General features: G+C 36.6%; 1 protein-coding gene across 1 annotated transcript; it reads left to right on the forward strand.

The window, feature by feature from the left end:
- The first annotated feature begins 1844 nt into the window (after positions 1–1844).
- UFL1 (UFM1 specific ligase 1) lies at positions 1845–23089 on the forward strand. The gene is made up of 19 exons (XM_084202243.1): positions 1845–1931; positions 2607–2752; positions 3626–3654; positions 4361–4458; positions 5275–5389; positions 5621–5751; positions 6359–6417; positions 9650–9796; positions 10922–11097; positions 11778–11957; positions 12277–12397; positions 14632–14754; positions 16512–16632; positions 17521–17684; positions 18550–18680; positions 18822–18902; positions 19640–19725; positions 20162–20342; positions 21025–23089. Exons 1-19 carry the CDS (start codon positions 1855–1857, stop codon positions 21235–21237), a joined length of 2379 nt encoding a protein of 792 aa, XP_084058369.1. The 5' UTR covers positions 1845–1854; the 3' UTR covers positions 21238–23089.
- Positions 23090–23573: the final 484 nt, after the last annotated feature.

Raw genomic sequence — 23573 nt, forward strand, 5'->3', positions numbered from 1 at the left:
TGTGCAAGTACAGTAAAATGAATCAGTTACGCTATTTTTAAAAGATTTAACTTAAAGGCTGTCTAAAGAAAATGGATTTCTACATAAAAATACGTCTGAATTGCTACTTGAATAGCAATTAGGTATAGAAAATATTAATGCATCTGTCGTGCATGTGTACATACATCTCAAAAGAAAAGGGTCCTTATAAATTTTTTTTTTATTGTGGACTCAAAACAGAACCTGCAATTTGGAAATATCAAAGGCTTGTAACAGTTGCTTATTTATGGTTCATCTGCTCCTTCTTTGTATGCTGGTAGAACATACCTCTGGGCTGAATAAATTAAAAAAAAAAAAAAAAAAAAAAAAAAACAAAAAAACAATAAAAACAATGTCCCCCCCACAATAACCCAGTTCTATTTACGGATTACTATTTCCAAAAATCTGGGAACTGTGGCTTGAACTCAAGTCATACACAGACAAGTGAAGGTCCAGCCATTATACATCACTTTGGAATCTTAACTACAACACTCAGTTTGGCCAGTCCAGTGATTCAGATTTTAGCTGAAAGGGATTCTCTATTGCCTGGTAGAGTATACATATAACAAAAGGACTTCAAACCCATTTAAGATTAGGTAGGAGGCATACAGTTCTAAGTCCCTAGTTCTTTTTCCTGTTGTCCCCTATGGTAGCCTATTTCGATATAATCTTCATAAATACTGTCCCCAAAATTGCTATCACATTTTTTCCCTATTCTTCCACTACACTATTCATTCACAGAAATATGCCTAAATCAAGGGCGTGGCTAAGCAATGTCCCTGGCTGTCTTCTTTGCCTGCGGAGGAGCACAGACACCTCCCTGCTGCAATTAGTGAGCTTGGTTTAGAGCTGTGTTTTAGGAAGAGCTGCTCTTTGGGGACCCTGTCTCGCTGCCGGCAAAGGCTCCAAGACCAGCCCTTAACAGCAAACCTCAGTTGCCCAAGCAAAATGAATCCTGCCCTTCATTTTTTATCTCAAAGGGAAGCCACATACTTATCCCACTATAAAAGGACAGAGCCTCAGCAGCACAAACCCCATTCCCGGTGCTAGGCAGCTGGCAGTGTCCCGCTGCCGTCCGGCCTGGGAGGTGCCGGGCACTGTGTCCTGCTGCTGTCCGGCCTGGGAGGTGCCGGGCACTGTGTCCGGCTGCCGTCCGGCCTGGGAGGTGCCGGGCACTGTGTCCGGCTGCTGTCCGGCCTGGAAGGTGCCGGGCACTGTGTCCTGCTGCTGTCCGGCCTGGGAGGTGCCGGGCACTGGTGGCTGAGGCTCCTCCTGCTCGGCCCGCGGCGGGGGCACTCCCTCCCTGTGCGGTGCTCTCTGCCATTGCCACAGCCGAGTCAGCTCCAGATAAGCGCCCAAAAGGCCTTTAGGTCTGTGCAGCTCACCTCTGGTCTGACAGCTAAATAAATTCAGCTTGCCCCTCGCTGCCTAACAGCGATCCCGCTAAGTGGCGACACTAGTGACCTCAGACCCAACTCGCGGTCTAAATTTCATTTCAGGTTTCGGTAGTGGCAGCTCCTAGCGCTGCGAGCCGGGCTCACAGCCCAGGGTCCGCTGCCATAGCTCCGAACGGAGCGGCCGCTCTCGGGCCGCCGCGGGCAGCACAGCAGTGCTGCTGCCGCCGCGCCCGCCCCGCCGGGACCCCGCTGCTGGAGCCAGCCCCGACTCCGGAAATCGCTTTTTGTTCCTTTTCCCGTGGGTGCCTTTTGCTCCGTTTGTTTTTAATGACCCGGCCCGCGCAGAGGCGCCTCCGTGCCGCGGGGCGGCGCTGCGGGCGGAGGCCGGCCCCTCTCGCTGCTCGCCGCCGCCGGGCCGCGGCTGACGTGTCTCTGCGCGATGGCGGCGGCCTGGGAGGAGATCCGGCGGCTGGCGGCCGATTTCCAGCGGGCGCAGTTCGCCGAGGTAGCCCACAGGTGAGCCGGGTGGCGCCGACACCGCCGCCGCGCCCCTTCCCCGCGCCGGCTGTCCCCTTCCCCCGCGGCCCCCGGTCCGGGCGCCCCGCGGGGCCCGGCCTGGCACGGCCCCTCTGCCGTTCCCTGTGTCACTGCTGGAGCCCCGCGTACCTTCTGGGACCCCAGGGCACGGACAGGCCCAGGGAAGCGACTGAGTGTGTGGTCACAGCTAAGTTCGAGTTGCTCAAAATCGTCACGGCTCCAGTGCTCTGTTTCTCCCTTCTATCTGCCTGTGTAGTTGAGGCTGTTGCCCAGAACTTGTTTTTGTTAAAGAAAAATGAATCCAGAATGCGCAAAAGTAAAATAAAAGCGCACAGAAGTGTCATAGATACGAATTCTTTAATTACAGGCGTTCCTAAATTCACCAGCAGGTGCGTTCTCACAGCTGACAGGGCTGAAAGCTGTTCAGGAGGAGAGTAAAAGCTTTGGAGAGATGACCCGCTCAAATCAAACCATATGGATGATTTGGGGGTGATAAGCAGGATACAGACATTAATTTCTTAGTCTGAAAAAGTATGTTCACAAAGAACTGGAAGCAATCTTCATTGTACTCCTCGTGTTTAGTGTGTTTGAAACTTTAAAGATAATTTTAGCAAGTACTTGCTTAGAATAACTGCTGACTCCTGCTTCTGCTAGGTTGTCAGAACGGAACTGTATAGAAATTGTCACAAAGCTGATTGCAGAAAAGCAGCTGGAAGTAGTGCACACACTTGATGGCAAGGAGTATGTCACTCCAGCACAGATTAGTAAGGAGATCCGCGATGAGCTCCATGTTTCTGGTGGTAAGTGTGGCATTTTCCTTCTTCCTTTGGATTTGAAAGTTAACTTTGAAGGCTACAGGAAGATTTTTAAAGTTTTCAGTAGCCTTAATCTTTCAGAAAAAGTGAGTTTGCTTCATCTACACATTAATTCACCTACTACTCTTTTATTTTCACTTCAGATCTGTGTCAGGCTTTTAGGTAAGCATATCAAGATAGGCTATTTGGTTTATTTTCACCCATGCGGAATTTCTGACATAAAAGTTGTATAAAAATCCTTTTGAAGGAAATTTGGCGTTTTAATGCAGTTAGTATCTGGCCGAGATGTTTGGCCTTGTCTTGCTTGGGATTTCAAAGTCCTTCTCCTCTCACACCATTAGTAATAATAACATTTGTAAATTGCAATTGATAAGTTCTTTTATTTTACCAATGTGAAGAGCCACTTGTATTGAAAGATATGACTTAGATATATAAGGAAGCAAGTAAGGAAGTTGAGATAGCTTTTTGTCAATGGCTTTAATGAGCAGGCAGTGTATTGTACTTTGAGTTATTCTTAAGGGTGAATTTCACAGAGTCATATGTTTAGAGAAATGAACTTATTATGTCCATACAGATTAGCCATTTTCTCACTGTTACCACAGGTTTTCCTCAGTTTGTGTTTTGCCGTGGTGTATCATACCAGTGGAACAGCTTGGACTGAATTAAAATTTGGTGGATTTTTGTTAGTAGCATCATGCAAAGGTAGAAAGTTTTAACAATCTCTGGGCACTCATGGACTAGTTTAATTGGTCTACAGAAGAAGTAGTTAAATATTTTGTGCACAATGATCTGTATTTCATTCTAGATCTGTTCAAGTATGTTTCGTGTACTAAAAGTGTGTTTTATCTTTCTTTGAAGGTCGAGTTAACATTGTTGACTTGCAACAGGTAACTTTAGTAATAAAAACTTTATACTTCTTTGTTTTCTTCACCATGTATAGTGTGAATATGGAGTTCATTAGTTATACTCCAGCTAAGTTATTTTTTTAAAACAGAACAAATTTTATGAAGAGCTGGTAGCTCATGTCAGGGTACTGCAAATTACTTAATCTGTCCATTTATTGCTTCATTGAAACCTCTCTGCTTAGTGATAATCTAGGAATTCTGAAATCACTACTGATATATACAGTTTTTGTTTATGAAATCTTTCTTTGTAAACTAAGGAGGGCAGACAGAAAATAAATATATTATCCATTTAAATTTAAAGCTGCAAGAGCCTGCGTAATTAATTTTGCATGCTTCTTTAAATCTGCTCTCTTCCTTCATTATTCTTTGTCTCCACTAATCTTTGTCCTGCAGTAGCCCTCCTCTGTGGCTAATTTTCAGTTCAGGCTTGAGCAAAATTACTTGGAAACAGAAAACCTTTCTGAAAGCCAGTTTCATATTTTGTCTTACTGCTTTCTGATGTTTTTTTATAATATACATTTCTTTTAATCTTGTAACAGCTGCAAAGAGAGGTCTTTTCTCTAAAGGATTGCTACTTTATTCCAAAACACAGAGCAGCTTTCCTCAAGATATAGGAACGTGTAACTAATATCTCAGTGTTGGAGAATGATTTTCAATTTAAAGTTCTAATAAGAGATTTTTTTTTTAGGTAATAAATGTGGACCTTCTGCACATTGAAAACAGAGCTAATGACATTGTTAAATCTGAAAAAGGTATTCAGCTTGTACTGGGACAGCTTATAAATGAGTGAGTACCTTCAGGAGCAATATGTATCATTCATACCATGTTTACTTTTTAAAACGCAGACTAAAAATAATGTCCAACCTTTGTTGCTTCTGAAGTGAAATACATTTTTCTTGGCTGATCTTAGAGCTGCTTGGTGGTGATCAGTGCTACTCTTAGCAGGCGAGACCTATCTCAGCAAAGCATCCAGTCAATCCATGGTGTAAAGGCCCTACTGAACAGCTGTGTTCAATGTCCTGTGTTTAAGAGGCTTCATTTCTTACCCAGTGTCTTTGTGTACAGCAGCCAGATCTCATTTGCTCTCTGGCTTTGCTGTCTGCCTTCTACCTCTTGTTTTAATTCACAAGCCTAAGATGTTTGAGCTAGTTATTTCGTGGCTTCCAGCACACTAACAACCACTGAAGTAGTACTCTTATGGGGTTGTCCTTTTTATTGATTGAGCTTCAGGATCTGTTCTTGTCAAAGAATATGAAGTACCTGGCACTCTTGAAATAGTTAAGACCTGTCTTGCTTACTTAAGCTGTTTTCCAGTTTTCATTAACGTAATGTTTTCCTTTTTCTCTTGCTTGAAATTTTCATACAAGTAGATAAATGCCCCATCTTAATACTAGTTACCTGCTTAGCAGACTTTTTAAAAAAAACACACATTTTCCCTTACACTGTTCTGCTTTATTCATTTAAAATAACTTTCAGTTTATTTTTGCAAAGATATAACAGAGGTATATTAAAAGAGGTTAGTTACTCAGTACGTGATCTTGAGGTTGACTTTGAATGTCACACTTAACGTGTTGTCTTTTCTTTTTCTCATTTTTCCTAAAGGAGTTATCTGGATCAATTAGCAGAAGAAATAAATGATAAATTACAGGAAACTGGCCAGGTGACAATATCGGAACTCTGCAAGGCATACGACCTTCCAGGAGACTTCCTGTTACAGGTGATGAAAGCCACTAACCTGGCAAATGCAGAATTGGTTGTGACCACCTTCTTTCTTTATCTTTGCAATATCCATGGCTTTAAGTCACCGTTTAGTGCAAAATTAATACTAAGGTTAAATCTTTGTTTTCATGGTGCATCTGCAAACCATACTTCTGTTTTCTGTCATTTGATACTTATATATCTGATGGAAGAAGGCATGGTTAGAAAAGCTCAATTCTTCTATTTACAGGCATTATCCAGGCGTTTGGGCAGAATTATTCATGGACAGCTAGACCAGGAAAACCGTGGGGTGATTTTTACAGAAGCCTTTGTGTCCCGCCATCGAGCACGCATTCGTGGGCTCTTCACCGCGATTACTCGGTAAATTGCAATGCCTGCAACCACATATTAAAATATTTTTGCTATAGGTCTTTATGGTCCAGATTCACTTGTAATTGAAAAAGAAAAAGGACCTATGGATAGATTCCATTAAGTGTCGTTCAATTCCTGGAACCAATTCTCAGTTACATTAGACTCACTTTTTAGAAATGGGAACTCACTTTTGAAAAACAAGGGAAGTATAACAATATACATTATACAACATATATTAGTGTTTTGGCTAAAGAAAATGCTACTCTGTAGTTCTTTTGTTACTTTGTAAAATATCTGTCCTCTTGTCACTCCACTGCTCCTTAGTCAGTTACATATTGATGTGGTCACTACATATGATCATAGATAAGTTTTTCTTATTAAATCAAAATTTTGTGTCACTTTGTAGGAAGTGGAAACTTAACAAAGCAGATGTTTCCTTACAATAATTATCATAGCTTTTGTGGTACTACTTCACAGTAATTCAGAATTAAAACCTTGTAAGCTATTTTTAACATCAGTGTAGTACCCTGAGGCTATGGTCATCTCTCTTATTTCTGGATTCTCCACATCAGTTTCATATCATTAATTTATATTTTGTTTTTCTTTTTTTCCCAAGGCCTACACCTGTAAGTAGCTTGATCACTCGGTATGGATTTCAAGAACATTTACTTTACTGTGAGTTTCATTCAGAATATTTTGTGTGTTTGTTAGGAAATCTGTTCTTCATTATTAAAACTGTATTTTTAAAGAAGCTTTTTAGTACATAGACTTAATTCTGAAATACAGAACAATGTGTTTCTCTTTAGTGTGAAAGTATTAAACCCTTTGTGCTATCCATAACTAAAGGGATGTTCTCTATATCCAAAGCAATGAAAACATTTGTTGATGAGATGCCTCTGGGGACAGAATGATGCAAGAAGTGCAGTACTTATTTATTCATCTTTTTCATTATTTGCCCTTAGCTACTAGCAGTTTTATCAGTGAAGCACACAAAAGGGGACAGATTTTATGTAGCCAAATAGCATTAATTGCTCAGGATTTTATTTACTGACTTTTTTTCTGTGATAATGGAGGCTAAGCTTTTGTTGTACTCTTAGTTAAATGACTTTATATGCTGAGAGATAAAACATATCCTTAAACTGTTTGCTTTTATTTTCCACAGTTCGTTTTCTAAGTAGAAATGCATAAAGATTCCTTATTCAGCTGCTGAAATCTTTAGGCTCTACTTGTTTGTTACTTCGTGTGCCCTCTCAAAAATGCTGCTTCAAGCATCATTAGTCTTCTGTGCTCCTGATCTTTTAAAATCCTTTAATAGTTTTCTATCTCTTCTTGTGAACCTTAATGCGTCTCTTGATTAGGTCTTTTAGCCTTCAGAGCATTGCTCACTTTAGGTACACTGTAGTATCTCTCTGCTTATCCTGTTGTTCTCCACCACAAGCTTATTCATTAAAAATTAAAATCCTAGCACTTAAAATCATATAAACAGTCTACTTCCACATGATCAATTTAAAATGTGCCATCCAAGTTTTCATAGATAAAGGGAAAATCTGTGAAATTGCATTATTATAATGTCTCAATACCCAGCAAATTTCAATATTTGGTTACAGTCTATTTCAGAAAAGTCCTTCAAGTACATCGTCAGGTTTTGATCATGTACAGTGTTTATTGGTATTGAAGTTCTGGTATTTTCCTGACATCAGTGAGCATCACAATACGTACTTCTAGTACTTCCATGGGGTTTTCTTAGTGAGTTTGTTCATCCTTTTCTTTAGTTTTTCTTACTTTCTTTCATTACCTCTGCAGTTTCTAAGTTTCAAAGAGCTTTTTATCTTTTTATTCGCTGACAGATTTTATTGTGTCCATTTGCTGAGATACCATTTCTATTTCACAAATGTAGGAAATGTGAAAAATACCTTTTAATGATGTTACTTTTTAGCTTTTTATGTCTGTCTCTGTTATTAATGTGTTTAAAAGTGGTCTTCATCAGTTTTCTGTCTCTTCCGGAATAAAAATGGAAGTTCAGTGTAATATTTGTATTATTTAAAAACAGCTAATTATTTAATCAATACTTGGGTTTAGACAGGATAAATATTATTCTTTGGTTCTTTCACGTAGGTGTGCTGCTATATTCATCTTAATGAATAAAGTTGAAAAAAAAGTTACGATAAAAAATAGTTTTAGAAATGAGAAACTCTTCAGGTTAAGACACTAATTACAAAGCATAATGCAATCACAGATGTTATTCTTTTCTGGGCATTATGTTACTGATGTAGGACTGACATAGAGGGGCACTTACCATCTTTGTCAAACTTTGATGGAGACCTAACAGGTCACTACAAACTACTTGGTCACCTTTAAAAATAAATGTCTGTCTAGACGTAATCGTAGCAATGGTCTGTGAAATCACTGAGAGCACCTCCTGTACCCTGGAGTTTTAGAACTGGCACTTGATAAAATACAGGATTTAATTGATGTCTTCATTTGACTTCTTTTCTTCTGACATCTTCTTTCCATAAAGAACATATTTTTTCTTTTCCTTCATGAATAGATTTTTTAACCAATTTTGCGGAGTTCTAGGAAAGTCTTAATTCTTTTTCCTAAAAACTTTGAATAAAAAGTTGAAATTGCAAATAGAGAACCATTCTGTATTATCTGACAATTGCTTAAGTGGAATAGACACCTTCACTCTGTTTTCTAGGGCAACTAAAATATTAGGAAGTATAAAAAACTAATTTTATTTCCAGAATTGGTCTTAAAAGTTCCATTTTATTTGATGTAACTGAACCATGGCAGAACATGATTTCTGGCTCTTGTCTTAAATTGCATAAAGCTATGTCTTGTTTAAATCAGTTCCTCTTTCTGCTGCATTTTTTCAGTGTAAGTATTGTTCAGCTTTGCTAGTGGCAGTTGTGTTCAATAGCCGCTACCTTATAGAAGCGCATCTACACTATGGGCATATCTGACAAAAACTATCATGATTTGCTATGCACTGTTTCTTCTGGAACTGGGCTTTCAGGTAAACTTTCCTGCATAAGTGAGCTAAACCTCTGCGTGCTGTACTAAGCATGTTGAAGTGTTGATTGCTGCTGCTATTTAATGAGGAAGAAGCCTTGCCATGTGATTTCATTTAATGTTTTGTTCCAGAGCAAAACACATCTTTTAATGAAATAGAAATTAACATAAACTGACTATTAAAAAAAGCCATCTGGCTAAGCTCTGGAAATTAGCAGAGTTAGCAGTTGATGACACTGATTTTTTTAAATATCTCTCTTGTATTACAAAAAGGCAGAAGCAGATCATAGGAGGCAAATCAGATATTCCTATGCAACTTAAATGGAATTTTAAAAATCCTATTTAGCATTGAGAAGTGCTTAGTACTTCAGTACTACCAGTTACCAATATGTTTTTGTTAGCAGTATTTGTATATTCTCAAGAGGTTATTATTGGCAACTGTGTTATGCAGTTTAGGTAATGACTTTTCATGTAATTTTCTGTGTTCAGATTTTTTTTTTTTCCATTTTGGTTAACATGCAAGCAGGGAATTCAAAGAAAAATTACTAATAAATTGCTAGTATATTTTACTCTTCTGGCCAGAGAAAGATTCTTCTTTGTCTGAGTTTTTTGAATTAAAAGCTAAAAGTGCCCAGGTATATACTCAATAAAAAACGTTTTAATCCTACCATTGTGGCTCACTCTTTAGAAATGTTGTCTGATTTCCAGAGCTTTTGTGAAGAAATTCTCATAAGTGTTAAAAATAATTGATAGAGCTTGGCAATATTTCACTAGAACAAGCACAAACTAATTGGTGGAAAGAAAGAAAAAACAAACCAGGGGAAATAATTACTATCTTTTGATTAATGGATATACTAACTTAGGAAACATCTCTTCATTTATTTTCTTCTTGTAGCTTTGCTAGAAGAACTTGTTAATGCTGGTCGTATAAAAGGCACCGTGGTTGGTGGGAGACAGGATAAGGCTGTGTTTGTTCCAGACATCTATTCCAGAACACAGAACAAATGGGTGGATTCCTTTTTCAAGCAGAATGGTTACTTAGGTAATTAATCTATATTCTTACAGATAAAATAGCTTTCTAAAACTGTTGTGGGTAATTGGTCTTACCTTAATATAGCTAGTGCTTAGGGTGAAGCCTCACTAGGAGAAGTGGAAATCAATGCAGTGGCTGAAACTCCTTTGCTAAAAGACCATCTTGCTCATAATGATGTGTGTTATTTTTCATGATGAATTGTATTTCAGCAGAGGGTACCGTACTGCTAAACAGTAACTATTTCTCACAAACAATTACAAATGCTGTTTTTATTACTGCTCTGAAGACATTGATTAGCCTGCTCATTGTAGACTTTTCAGGTCATCATGGCTGGAGTTTCAGGCCAGGTGTCCAGATTGCAACCGAAGTTTGGCTGCTAACAGTTCAAACATGCAGCACTCAGGAAGAATTTTTTTCCAAAATAATCTTTGTAGAACTGGAGTGAATAGCACTAGGGTCCTGATTAGAATCCAGACAATTATATCTAACTTCAAGCTGAATGATGCTAGATGATGGTGTTTTTAAACACCACAAACTGTGGGAAAATGTGGATCTGAATAAGGAGAGGAATGTCCCCTTATGGTCTCAAATAGTCAGGCCCTAAGTAGCAGTTATTCTTGCAGATTTAAAAGGTTTACCATAACTTAACCATTACTTAACCATAACATAACCATAACTTAAAATGATAGTATGAAGTGTTTCTGTAATACTGCTGACTGATGGAATGTCTGTCAGTCTTTGAATGTTTTCCCCACATCTTAAATATAAATTGCTAAATAGTTGAAAACAAAACACTTGGACACTGTATGTATTGTAAATATTGTTCATTATATATTAGAATATTTGCAGTCATATCTTTCCAAAGTATAAACTTAATAGTATGAGAATCTGAAAAAAAAAAATTCTAAATTCAGATCAAAGTCACATCCATGATGTAATCTGCATACTTTTATTAACAACATTTAGATGTAGCTTGTACTGAACTAAGTTTTAGGTCAGCATTAGCTTAAGGCTGCATTGACTCGTATAAAAAATACGTTTAATTCTTTGTTTCCTTCTTTCAAAATAAAGTTGTCCCATAAGATCTTGTATATGAAGGAACTAAATTTTAACAGACATCTAATTATTTTATAGAATTTGATGCATTGTATAGACTTGGCATCCCTGACCCAGCAGGCTACATTAAAAAAAGATACAAGTCCGCACAACTCTTATTTCTGAGAGCAGCTTGTGTTGGTCAAGAAATTGTGGATCAAGTTGAAGCCTCTGTGGAGGAAGCCATCAGCTCTGGAAACTGGATAGATGTAGCAGTAAGGAATCCTTTCAATTGCTCTTGGATTTATTTATTTTTTCTTATTTTTGTGTCAAATGATACTTTATTGAAACTACATATATGTGTTATGAAATTCTATGTTGTCAAAGAAGAAATTTCAGTCTAATTAAAATGACAAGTAAAAGGGCATTATTTGCCTTTTATTTGATCTGAACAAAAACAGGGGAAGGACATATTGGCATTCAGTTTATAGATACGTGAGACTAACTTTCATTTCAAAACTAGTGCTCAGCTAGAGAGCAATATATTTCTGTTGGGCTTTTTTTTTTTTTTTTTTTTGCGAAGATGTCTAAACTAAATGCTTGAAACACGTTTGATGAGCAGAGGGATCTTAGCTACTTTGTCCTGTCCTAATTTTGGGCCTTACAGCACTACCTTTGTTGCTCCTAAGTGCTGCTGCTGTTCTGTGTTTGGTGTTGCTTTGTAACTGTTGAGCTTCATTTTGAAGAAGTTGCCATGCATTTGCCTGGAGGTAACACATATTTCTAGAGCGATATGGATTTGCCATGTTAGAAGATTTAAAATAGTGTATACTCTTAAATTAGTAGCTTAGTTTGAAAAGTGCAGTGCTTTGTAAATAATTAGTAGGTGTCAAAAGCCTGTGTATTCTGTTTATCGACTTAAAAGGCTGTTGTATTTTAATTTTCTTTACCCTAGACTCTTCTGCCCAGCTCATTGTCAGTAGAAGATGTTGGGATTTTGCTACAGCAAGTGATGAGATCTTTAAACAAAAGCTCTTCAGGTTTAGTCTTCAATGACACCATTGCAGTCAGTGAGAAATTTCTAAGCAGCTGTGCTGACCTCTTCTCTGATCTGATGCAACAGAAAGCAGAAAAGGTACAGAAGGTTTTTTACTGGTCAAGATGCAGTGCATGTTGAGTGTTGGGAGTAAAGCTCATGGGACTTTCCAGTCACTGTTACAATTTCTGTATGTCTCACCTGAAATACAACCAGAGAAGAAGTAAGATAAATGAACAACAGGTTTCTGTGTTTAATGGGTGTAATTTATATTCTGGTGCACTCAGGAAGTCCAGTCTCATGTGTTGCACTTGGAAAACATGATGTTTGATTCATGTACTTGAAAATGGCCAGCTGGCTTAAATGTTTCTTCCATTGCTGCATCTTTTTGCTATGATGTGCATGTTCTTCATTTTAGGAAATTAAAAACAACCCTGTTAATTTAATCACTGAAGAAGATTTAAAACAGGCTTCTTGTTTAGAGAACTCATACACTAATAAAAAAGACAAAAAGGATGAAAGAAGAAAGAAAGCAGCAGGTAAGATATCAATATTCAGCTTAAGCAAAAAAAAAATCAAAACAAACTTGTTTCATCTTTGAAATACTCAAATATAAAGTTAGTATATTTTTTAGTCCATTAAATGCTTCCAGTCTGTTGTTTAAGATATTCAATAAATAATCCAACTGCTTACTGTTATACTGTGGATATGCATACTTGTCAGCTATGCCCATGAGAACTAATTTCTGACTTAGAAAAGCAAAGGTAGTACTATCAAGGACTCTTGAGTTCATTCGACACAAGGTAACTGTTTTTACAAGGAAGGAATCTTGTGTTCATGTATTATTTTATACAATATGATCACATAAGACTGAATGAAACCAGTATTAGCTCAGGGACCTCTGTACCATGTTTTATTACACGGTATAGATAAAGTTTTAGTCTCCATTTTTCAGGGGTCCAGGAAAATTAATATGTTTCTTATTATTAGTCTTTGGATGTTAATTCCAAAATAACTTAGTCTAAATTGAGCATGAGTTTTGGAATTTTTTTTTTTTTAAGAATACTTGTCATCTTTTCTGACAAAACCATGCCATGGAATTTTCTGGTTTTGCACATGTAACAGTTACTTGGAGATTAAGACAGTTTACTTTGAGGTATATTCTGGATTAAATTCATCCCAAACCTTACTCCATTTGTGTGGTGACTGCTTGGAATAGACTTCAGTTGAAGGAAGAATAAATACATGTGGGTTTAACCCTTTGAAATCTTTCTGATTTTTAAACCAGTATTCAGTCTGAAGACTGTCAGTCCCAAAAACTTAATGTGATTCTTGTGCTGCTGCAACACAGCTGAGCAATCTATGTTGAACTCACTTGCAGAGTGTTAGTGTGCTACTGAAAGTAAGAGAATTAGAGCACTGATGCATCTGGCTTGATTGACTATACTCATCTGCAAAATAGAACATTCTACTCTTAAAAAAAGACATGAGTTGACATGGAAATTAAACTTATTCTTGCCACAAGAGATGGCAGATTTTTCTGGGCCATACCTAAGGTAGAGAAGCTTGGATCTTTAATTGAACTGTCATAATAGAATGATTTTGGTTTCCAGCCCTCTGAGGAGTGAGACTCTACTGAGCCTGTACTACATGTCTAGACAAATTCATACCCACAGCTAACAGGCAGCACCATCAGCAAGCACTAGCCTGAAATGTATTATTATGGACTGTTATGTGCATTACCTAAAAACACCCCAACAGTTTTATGTAATGTAATTACTGTAATGCAGTCACATTTCAAATGAGTTTGTGAAAAGCACTATTTTTTTTTGGCTGTTCCTGCAAAGTGATGCTTAAAAATCCATCTATGGTATGTAACAGATGCAGTTAGCTTTTTAAGTAAGAGCACCATGTCTTTGTGTTTCCTTTTCTTAAAAAATAGTAGTTACATAATGTGGTCACTTGAAACTTTGGGCCATATTTAATTGGAAAAAACACCCACTTTCTCAAGGCATAGTGTATATGTCTGGCACCATGGAGTTTACATTTCTTCCAAGTGAAAAAATAACAGAAGAGGCTGTGAAAAAGGGAAGAAAGAGCAGAACAGCTTGCCTTGTGGAGAGGGACTGTATAGCAAGTTGAGATTCTGTCTGCAGTTGCATACATTGATTGCAGGACCTCTGAACAAAGTAATCTGTTATGTGTGTCAGAGCTGGAACATCCCATTACTCTGTAGTCATCTAGGAAATGTCGAAAAAGATTGAGTGCTCTAGTTAATTGAATGTGTGCTTCCAGTAATATTTTGGGTAAATGCTTATAGTGTAGGATTCCTTCTCAGAAAATTAACCAAGTTACATTATCTAACATAGTTTTTATAAATTCAGTTATAAATGCTCATGCTAAATGCTTACTGAGATGCTGTTTTCAGCCGACAGAGATTCCCCCATTACATTATGGACCCTGGTATCTCATCTGTTTTTAGCTGAAGCAAGATACTGCTCTTTTTTTTTTCTTTTTTTTTATTATATGTGCATTTGATGTTTGTGTTTATTAATGACATTGGCTTAAACAAAGCTTTGCTTCAGTTGCTTTTTTTCTTAAGAATGAAACTTATGGCCTTACGATTCTGAATTATACGTTCTAGGTTGTGTTTAGAATCAGGTGGTGGTTTTCAATCCAGCATTAACAAGTAGCATAGATAAATTACCGTGGTATCATAAACTTTTTAAGTGCTACAACTTTCCTGTGTACTAAGCAAGTAATTCCCCACCAGAGGGCAGTGGAAGCGTGAGAGGAGGTGGTGGTGGGAATGCCAGAGAGATAAAGATCAAGAAAACCAAGAAGAAAGGAAGAAAGGATGCTGACAGCGATGAAGAGTCACAAGGGACTGCCACAGGTTTGTCGTTTTATTTTATTTATTTTATTTTATTCATATCTGTTCAACATGGTTTTACTAGTTGCTTTTTTTCCTACGTGTCTGTTCTTCCCCCACTGTTTAGATAGGGTCAGCTGAAATGTCAAGAAGATGAGAACACTACGTAGTTAAAATTGTTTCTATGGATCTGGTTTTGCTATTTAAATGAAATGGACATTACATGTTCACTGAATGGTATAACGTAGTCTTTTAAAAGAGTAATTTAAGTCAAGGAAATAATACAATAATACCGTTTTATATTCATTCTTTAATTTTATGTAGGAAATGCTGTAGATTTTGGCATGAATGTTATCACTTGATTTTCTAACACTCTGCATAGTGTATGATAAATGAATGGCCTAAATTAACAAATCATAGCAATCAAACAGTTTTTTTCTTCATAGAAATAAAAGTATATAACATACTTTTTATTAAAAAAATACATAAAATATAGTAATAAAAGAATATACAGTCAAAACTAATGTTTTGATAGTTTTAATAGCCCTCCTTATTGGTGCCTGTTTCTCTTCCTTCACTATTAAAAGGAACATGAAAGGCTTGCTAAGTAAAAGCCATCATTGTTAGATTTAGAGCAAACAGTGGTTGCAAATGAAGCAATCATGTTCTTTCTTCTGTTTGCTGGAGAATCAGAAATGTGTGCTTCTACTTTATATGTAGGATTGAGACTTTAAATACTGACTGAAAAATACTTTGAAACATGGTATTTGATATGTGAAATACAGTGTAGTAATTTTGTTTGATACTGTTCTCACTGAGTACTGTAATTCACATTTAAATGGAATTATTTTTCAGGACTACTCAGTTACTAAGTAAAACAATGTTCAGTCACTTTTGATTTTTGGTCTAGGCTTTCTGTTCTGCCCTTACTGCTGCTTGTATTGCTGGATTATAATAAATAGCTTGAACCACGATCTCAAGGAAAACTCAGGTGAAACCATTCAAATGTAAACAAGATCCTTTTTAAAACCTGATTTAACCTCCCTTTTCACTTGTTTATAAACCTTGTATGTTCGCTACTGCTGTGGCACAACAGGGAACATCATTGATCTCCATACTTATGTGCACAATAAGCCTGTTTTAAGTTGCATCTGGAACATGTCCTTTTCTGGTTCTCTGTCATCATTCTGATCTCATTCTTATATGCAAAAATTCTACAACACCCGGGATAAGTTCATGTTTTGTGCAGAACCAAAATAAAGATGCTCTAAATTGTATGCATGTAAGTTGCTTTTATTACTGGAACACCTTGTCTGGTTTAATTTATCATGTTTCAGATTTTATACTGTACCTTTAAGTTTAGGACACTGTTACATGATTGTGTATCTTACTAAATGGAGTTTAAAAACATAAAAACAAGAGTGTTGTGAAATCCTTCAAGTAGGAACGCTCAATTCAGTTTTGGCACTTTATTTGGTCTTGGTGACATTATGGTTTCTAAAGTAATGGGCCCAGCAGAAAAAAAGTGTCACCAAAAATGCCTATCCTCATACACTATTTCAGTTGTCTCCTACAGAAACTTCTAAGTGATTAAAAGAAAAATGTTGTCAGTTTTTCGTATGTGTAAAATTCAGCTGTTATGTATAATCATCCCAGTTTTTCTATTGTTGATAAGCATGGTGTTTGGACTTTGAGGCTTTCCAGTGCCTCATGCCATGGAGTAATTGTAGCAATACTAAATGGAATGTTTTCTCAATGAGTGTTGTTTATGGCCACTACAGGTAGGAATAAGAAGCTGGAGTTCTCTTTCATGTCACAAGAGGAAATTGAGGATGTTTTAAGGACCCGCATGCAGGATTGCCCTGAAGAGCTTATTACAGAAATTGCTGAACATCTAAGAAGGTAATTTCAATAATTCAGCTGGAGTTAGAAAATTTGTGATTCACTTCAGATGAATCTGCACTTCAGTCTTTTTTCTTGCTTAGAAAACAGGGCCTTGTTGATAGAAATGAACCACACTATTCTCTTTCTGTACAGCTCCTTGTTACACATCTGATGTATTAGAAAGCTGTGCTGACACAGGAATGTGCTTCTGCTTAGCAGTACATGGTCCTGCAAGCTCATTTTCAGCTTCATGAGTGTACTTCCACCCCCTTACACTGATCCATGCTGGGGTTTCACCTGTACCATCTTCTGGACAGCCTTTGGTATATGTTCATGTTTCCTGGCATCTGTCTCCACTGGTATCCCTGAGAGCTAGGCAGTAAGTTATGTCAGCAAACTGAGTATGCAAAGATTAATAACTTCTTTTAAAATATGTTCCATACCAGAGGAAATGTGGATATGTATGTTCAGAGCAAAAGGAACATAAGACTGTAACAGCCAAGCTTGAATAACCTGGAGTGCCATAGTAACTGTGTCTTTAGAAATTTGTTCAGAGGCCCCTGAAAGTTTGTGAATAGCATTGCTTCTGGAAATCCTTTTATCTTTCACATTTTTCTCATTGAGGATTGTGAAGACCTTGGCCATATATACTACCATATATACTATAACATTAGAACATCTGCCATTAAGTATATTTTAATCATTAAGTATATTTTAATCAATATTTTCCTCATGAGTTTTTTTTCTGTTTTCGTAATTGGCTTTTTGTTTATCTCACCATTCTGTAGCATTCATTCATTTACTACATATTGAGGTAATTTCTTTTGTTGCTGATATATTTGGGAAAACCTTGTACAGTTTCACACTTTGCTTAGTGTTTTCTCCTTTCTTCTTTCCTGTTCTAAGACCTTTGACAAAAACTTACCAAGAGGTTGTGCGTTCCGTTTTTACATCTTCAACATCTTCCTCTGGAACCAACAGAAGACAGGCTATGAAGGACTTGCAGGAGGAATTCTCAAACCTGTACAACAACATTCGGTTATTTGAAAAGGGAGCAAAGCATTTCACAGGTAAAAAATACATACTTTGAAAAATGAATATGCTCCTTCAAGGATGTTAAATTTATTCCAGAATCTACATTAAAGGTCAGACAGGAGTAAGAGTTTAAAAAGGAAAACCTAGACAGTGAAGAAAAAAAAGGAAAATTATTAGGCTCATTTTATTCTGTCAGCTGTGTTACTAATGAAAAAATTGAATACCACCTAATTCTAAGAAGCTGCTGTTTAAACCTCATAGATTTGATACTGAAAGGAGCTGCTGCTTCAGGATAGTCTGTCAGATCTGTTTTGCAGGGGGTTACTCTGTAAGGTGTGACAGAAAAGTTAGCATTAGGAAAATACCGTAGACATTTCCAAGATTCTCTGCTGTATTCAGCTTTTGCCCAGTAAATTACCCGTGGAAATCTAGCAGAAGGAAACACTAGCAAAATGACCTGATATTCCTGTATTTTGGAATATATAGAATTATTTCCCATTGTTCTTGGACTTGTATTCTGTAGCCTCTTTTTTTTTTTTTCCAAATTCCAGTATTTCCATCTTAAAGTCACTGCTTGTCCTGCAGAATTTTCCTTTGTATGCTCTTGACTTGATCAATAGCAGTGTTTCAAGAGGATTGTACAGGGTTGTTTACTGCTTATACAGATACATCTTTGAAATACTAGCAATGCATTAAAATGTTCTTACAGACCTGAAAGCTCACTGAACAATGTTCCATAAGAATGTCACAGTAAATGAGGGGTGTTATCTTTGTGTATCCAGATAACTTTCTCATTCTGCTCATGGTTGATAGAGTCCACAGGTAGGAAGGTGCTGTGATAACATCATTGGAATCAGATAACTATAGTAAGTTACTTCAATCACTTATTTGTTTTAACAGATGATACTCAGACTAACCTTGCCAAACACCTGTTGAAGACTCTGTGTACAGACATTACAAATTTGGTTTTCAACTTCTTGGCATCTGAGTCAATGATGACAACAGAAAATTACTCTGCAATCACAAGTGAGGTACAGAAATAAGAGCTCCTTTCTAACAGTCTCAAGTAGATCAGTGATATTTTTTCAATAAGTAATTGCTTCACTTGAAATATGCCAACATCTAAAAAGATTATTAATATTACAGATGATTTCCATTTTTGTCCCATACAGGGCAGAATCAAGATTTTAGGTAAACTACCAGAAGATACCAAAGGTCCTTTAACTAAACTGCATACTTCTCTGAATGGCAAGGTAAAAAACAAGTTCAAATTTTCTGTTTTGCTGATAGAATGCTAATAAATAGCTGACACACATAGTTTAGTACATAATCATGCTGCTGTGGAGGTTGAAGGCAGAACAATCTTTTGTATTTGTGTAAGGCAGCAAAAGAAAGTGTGTTTTTGTATCTGTGAATGTTCAGAGATTAAAAGATGATCTTACATTTTGATTCTGATAGTCACTTTTGGCTCCTTGCTGCCATAGGGAATTCAGTGTGCCTTTCATGGTCAGGTGAGAAGAGTGAAAAGTGAGAATCTCCAGTCTGAAGTGGTTGATTTGTATTTTGTTCCCAGAGTTCTTGCTTGTTCTCCCATTTATTTCTTAACTAGTAAAATTATGGATATTTAAAAAAAGCCCAACCGTTCAGATTATGGCAGTGTAGGCACAAGAAGAGTTATTCTTTCATGCAAAAGGCCGTACAGAGGTGTTTCTTAATAAAAAATATATCTGTAAATAGTTGTAGAACATATATTCATTTTTAATTTTATTTCCAAGACTAATGAATTACAGTTTGGGTTAGTGTTTAAGTATATGAACCGTTGTAAGATGAGCAAAGGTAATTTCTACTAAATACACGTTAATTTCTCTTTTCTTCTGTAGTTTATTTCAAATGTATTCACAGTCATCTTTTGTGTGATTAATGGTGAACAGTAGTTAAATTTTTTTATAATCTGCAAACAGAGAATAAACATTTATATTATTTTTAATAGAGTATAGAAGATTTTCTTTCATGCCTTGATTCTGCAGTGGATATTTGTGGTGTTATGGTGAAAAAAGGAGACAAAAAGAAGGAAAGGTACGTTAATTTTATTTATTCTATGAAATATGGCTATATTGCTGCACAAATGCTGGATGGTTAGTATGGGAGCAGTCATACTCAATGTGTAAGAGGCAGTCCTTCTTTCCAAACTGCTTAACTGAAAAATAGAAAATCAAGCAGTTCTAAATCCATGGGAGAAGGAGAAGAGGAGAATTCACATTTAGCTAATTTTGTTGGCTCACTACTTTCTGTGATATAGTGTATAAATTGCCTAGGGATCTTGGAAAATCTGAGCTATACCAGTGATAGGTTTTTTTGGTTTTATTTCAATTAGCATTTTGGAATTCCACGTAAATGGTCAGAGGAAAAAATTAAAATTAATTGATGTTAAATAAGTTTTAGCATGTGTGATCAACTACTATATGATAAAGCATAGAATCATATTTTTGTTTAATATATTCTTGTTCCTTAGGCAAGTCCTGTTTCAGCATAGGCAAGCTCTGATTGAACAGCTCAAAGTCACAGAAGATCCAGCCCTTGTTCTGCACCTGACATCAGTATTGTTATTTCAGTTTTCAACTCACTGCATGCTTCATGCACCAGGAAGATCAGTACCACAGATCATTAATTTCCTAAGTGGCAAGATCCCAGAGGTATTCTTTTCTAGCTTTTTAAGGGGAAATTACCTTTTTTCTATGACAGAACATGAAAGTTGTGCCTTACACTATTTTTGCTGCATAAACCTGACATCATTTGATTTCATGCCTAAACATTACTTTTTGTGCAGAATATACAGTTCCTCTTATCTGTACTGTATTGCAGATCAATCTCTTCAGGGATCTGTAATCAAAAACTTTTTTATAAAATTAAAAATCATTCTGTTTTTAGTCCTCTGACTTGAACATAGAGAGAGGTCTGTCTTGGGGAATATTACAGTTCTTACACCTGAACATTTTGCCGTCTTTCCTCTGAGCTAGAGCATGGTTGCTTTTTAAACTTTTCTAATCCAGTTTTAAAGATGTACCTCTTAAAGAGCAAATAGATTGAAATTCTGAATTTTATACTGCTGAAACTGGTGATGCTTACTAACTGCATTGCTTTCATGCTTCAGTGGTTTATTGTCCTGTTTTTGCAGCACTTGGATGCACTTTCAGTTTTTTGCCTCTTTGAATGTCTCTCAAAATTCAGGTTGTCAAGTACTTGGTTAGAAATATATTTCTGTATGCCCAAGAATGGGAGAATGCTTTTTAGAAAATTACATTTTTAATTATAGGTCTGTCTACCTTTTCTGCAACATTGACATCCCCTGGGTTTGTTCTCATTTTTTGCCCTCAGGATCAGTATTCGCTGATAGTCAAATACCACGGATTAGTGGTGAAACAATTGACCAGCCAGACTAAGAAAAATGAACACGGAGACAGTGACACCAAAGATAACATGGAAGAGGAGGAAGGAGCAGAAAGCATTCGAAAAGAGCTTCAGGAAATCACTACCTCTATCAAAGATCTTGTTCTCAGACCTAGGAAATTTTCTGGAACAGAGGAATAATGTTATTCAGCACATCCACCTCCATAGATAGAGTCAGACTTTATTTTCTTCTATGCTGAAAAAAAGGGATAACAGAAAATGCTTGACAGACTTTAAATTTGGCCTCAAGTAATTTGCAAATTACAGCCAGGGAACACAGTTGCTGGGTGATAGTGAAAAATGGAATTTTGTTACTTTTACAGTATACTTCTAACACACATTAATGTAGATGTGACAGAACACAGTTGTGGACGCTTTGGCTAAAAAACCAGGTTTTTTTAATTGGCATCCTCATGTGAGACTTCAAGAAATTACTCTTCAAATAACTGTATTTTGTTCCACACACACATAGGCTGGTAGTTTTACTTCTCTGATTTGGATTTGTAGTGAGATAAGGACTGCATATAAGCCTGTCCATCTTAATTTCAAATACTGGTTTTAGAACGTATTCTGATACCTAACAGCACACCAGCAAAGGCTGTCTTTACTCTGGTATCATTAGTGGATGTTTTCAGTTTCTGTTCACTGAACAGTAAAAACAGTGAAAACACTTTGAGTACGAGTGGATATCGATGAACTTAAGGGAAGTGACCCACTACTAATACGAGTTTCATGAGCATTCAAATTCATGAACATCAGCACACTGATACTACTGATGTATTCTGCTAATGTCTGAAGTAGCTGTTCATTTAAAACTTGTAATTCAGAAAAGGTGACTCTCTTTTGCATTGGCATTTTGGGAGCAGATAAATCCTGTTACACTTGCCATATACATGTACATGCCATGTGTTTATTCAGCAGACTTGTTGAGTGCTTAGTCCAGTTCCCATAGCAGATAGAAACATTTGTGTTCATTCTGTCAGCTCTTAAAGAGAACTTGTAGCATTCTGTTTTTCCCGAGTTTCATGAATATAATTTAGTTCATGATCTCTCTACATAAACTTCGTAGACAGAAATACTGCCTCCCTCAAGTTTTTTATGAGCCTTATATTTACATGAACTGTACTTTGTCTTCAGGACAGTACAAAAATGTGAAAATTTGAGGTCTATCACTATTAATGCCATAATTCTTGTATGGCAAATATACTTCTAAATTTATTTTGGAGAGAAGATAATTTTCAAACTTGAAATATCTAAGTTCTGTTACTTCAGTAATACCCACTGATTTCATGTTTGTAATTCCAGGGGGCTTGTGTAACATCAAGGTTGAGTAATAAGAGATGAAAAACGTTCATTTTACTAAAAATGTCATTCACCCATCCTTGCCAAAATTAATGCTCAAAGAGGGCAAATTCCGTGCAAATTCTGCTACATTCAAATTTTTCTGTTTTCCAACAATTCATATATCCTTGTGAGCTTAATCATAAACATATCCAAGCCTGAAATGGCAACAATTGAAAGTTGAAGAGACCAGGTATGGAACCCCAGTAACAGAGTAACAAACATTCTGGTAATTTTGGTGATGTGCACAATAGAATTTTACACATATTTAAAAGGCAGTAATGTTTAACAGTGTTCATGCCAGCGCTGATCTTTTATCAGCCATGAGACAAGAACAGTTTGAATTGTAAGGCAGAAGCAAAGGTAGTTGTTTCTCTTTCCTTGGCAGGAGGTTATAAGAGCTGACAGTAAAAATCAGTGGGGAATAAAAGACAATAAATATTCGGGTTATTGAACTTTGTCTAAGAAATGGTTTGTGTTCCAGGAAGAGGTTTGATTTCATGTTGTTCAGCGAGAATAATAAGTTCCTATAATGAATGTAAACAATTTTATATGACATTGAGCTCTTTTGTAAATAATATGCTATATGAAATTCTGTATGCAAATAAGAAATTATTTTAATAACATTAAATGATTAAGTATTTGAAGAGCATTCTGTTGACATTACCAGTGTTTGATCATCTTGCAACTTGCAGCTTTCAAACAGCAATAGGTAATATGCACTGTTAGACTTAACACACTGTTCTGAGTGTCCCTGTATTTTTGTTTGGTATAAAAATCAACTTACTGCAGAATTTACTTTATCATGTGGTCAACTTGCTATATTCCAGCCTATGTTATAAGAAGGATTTAAAAAATAGATTATTTGAAGTAGATACAATGAAAACACTACAGTTCAGAGATGTGTTCTGGCTACTTAAGAAATTCAAGGAGACATGGTTGAAAAACTGTCCCAGGTATTTTTTCTTGATTTGGAATTTCAGTCTTTAATTTATGATACAGAAGTATATCTTCTGAACGAGAAAGAAAAATAATTTTGCTAATTCACGGGGGTTTTTTCCTCTCCCTAGGAAGAATGTATATGGGAGGAAGAGTAATCTTGTCTTACAAATCAGAGGTGCATTTCACAAAACAAA

This window comes from Fringilla coelebs (assembly GCF_963513975.1).
Source record: "Fringilla coelebs genome assembly, chromosome: 3".
Classification (NCBI taxonomy): domain Eukaryota; kingdom Metazoa; phylum Chordata; class Aves; order Passeriformes; family Fringillidae; genus Fringilla; species Fringilla coelebs.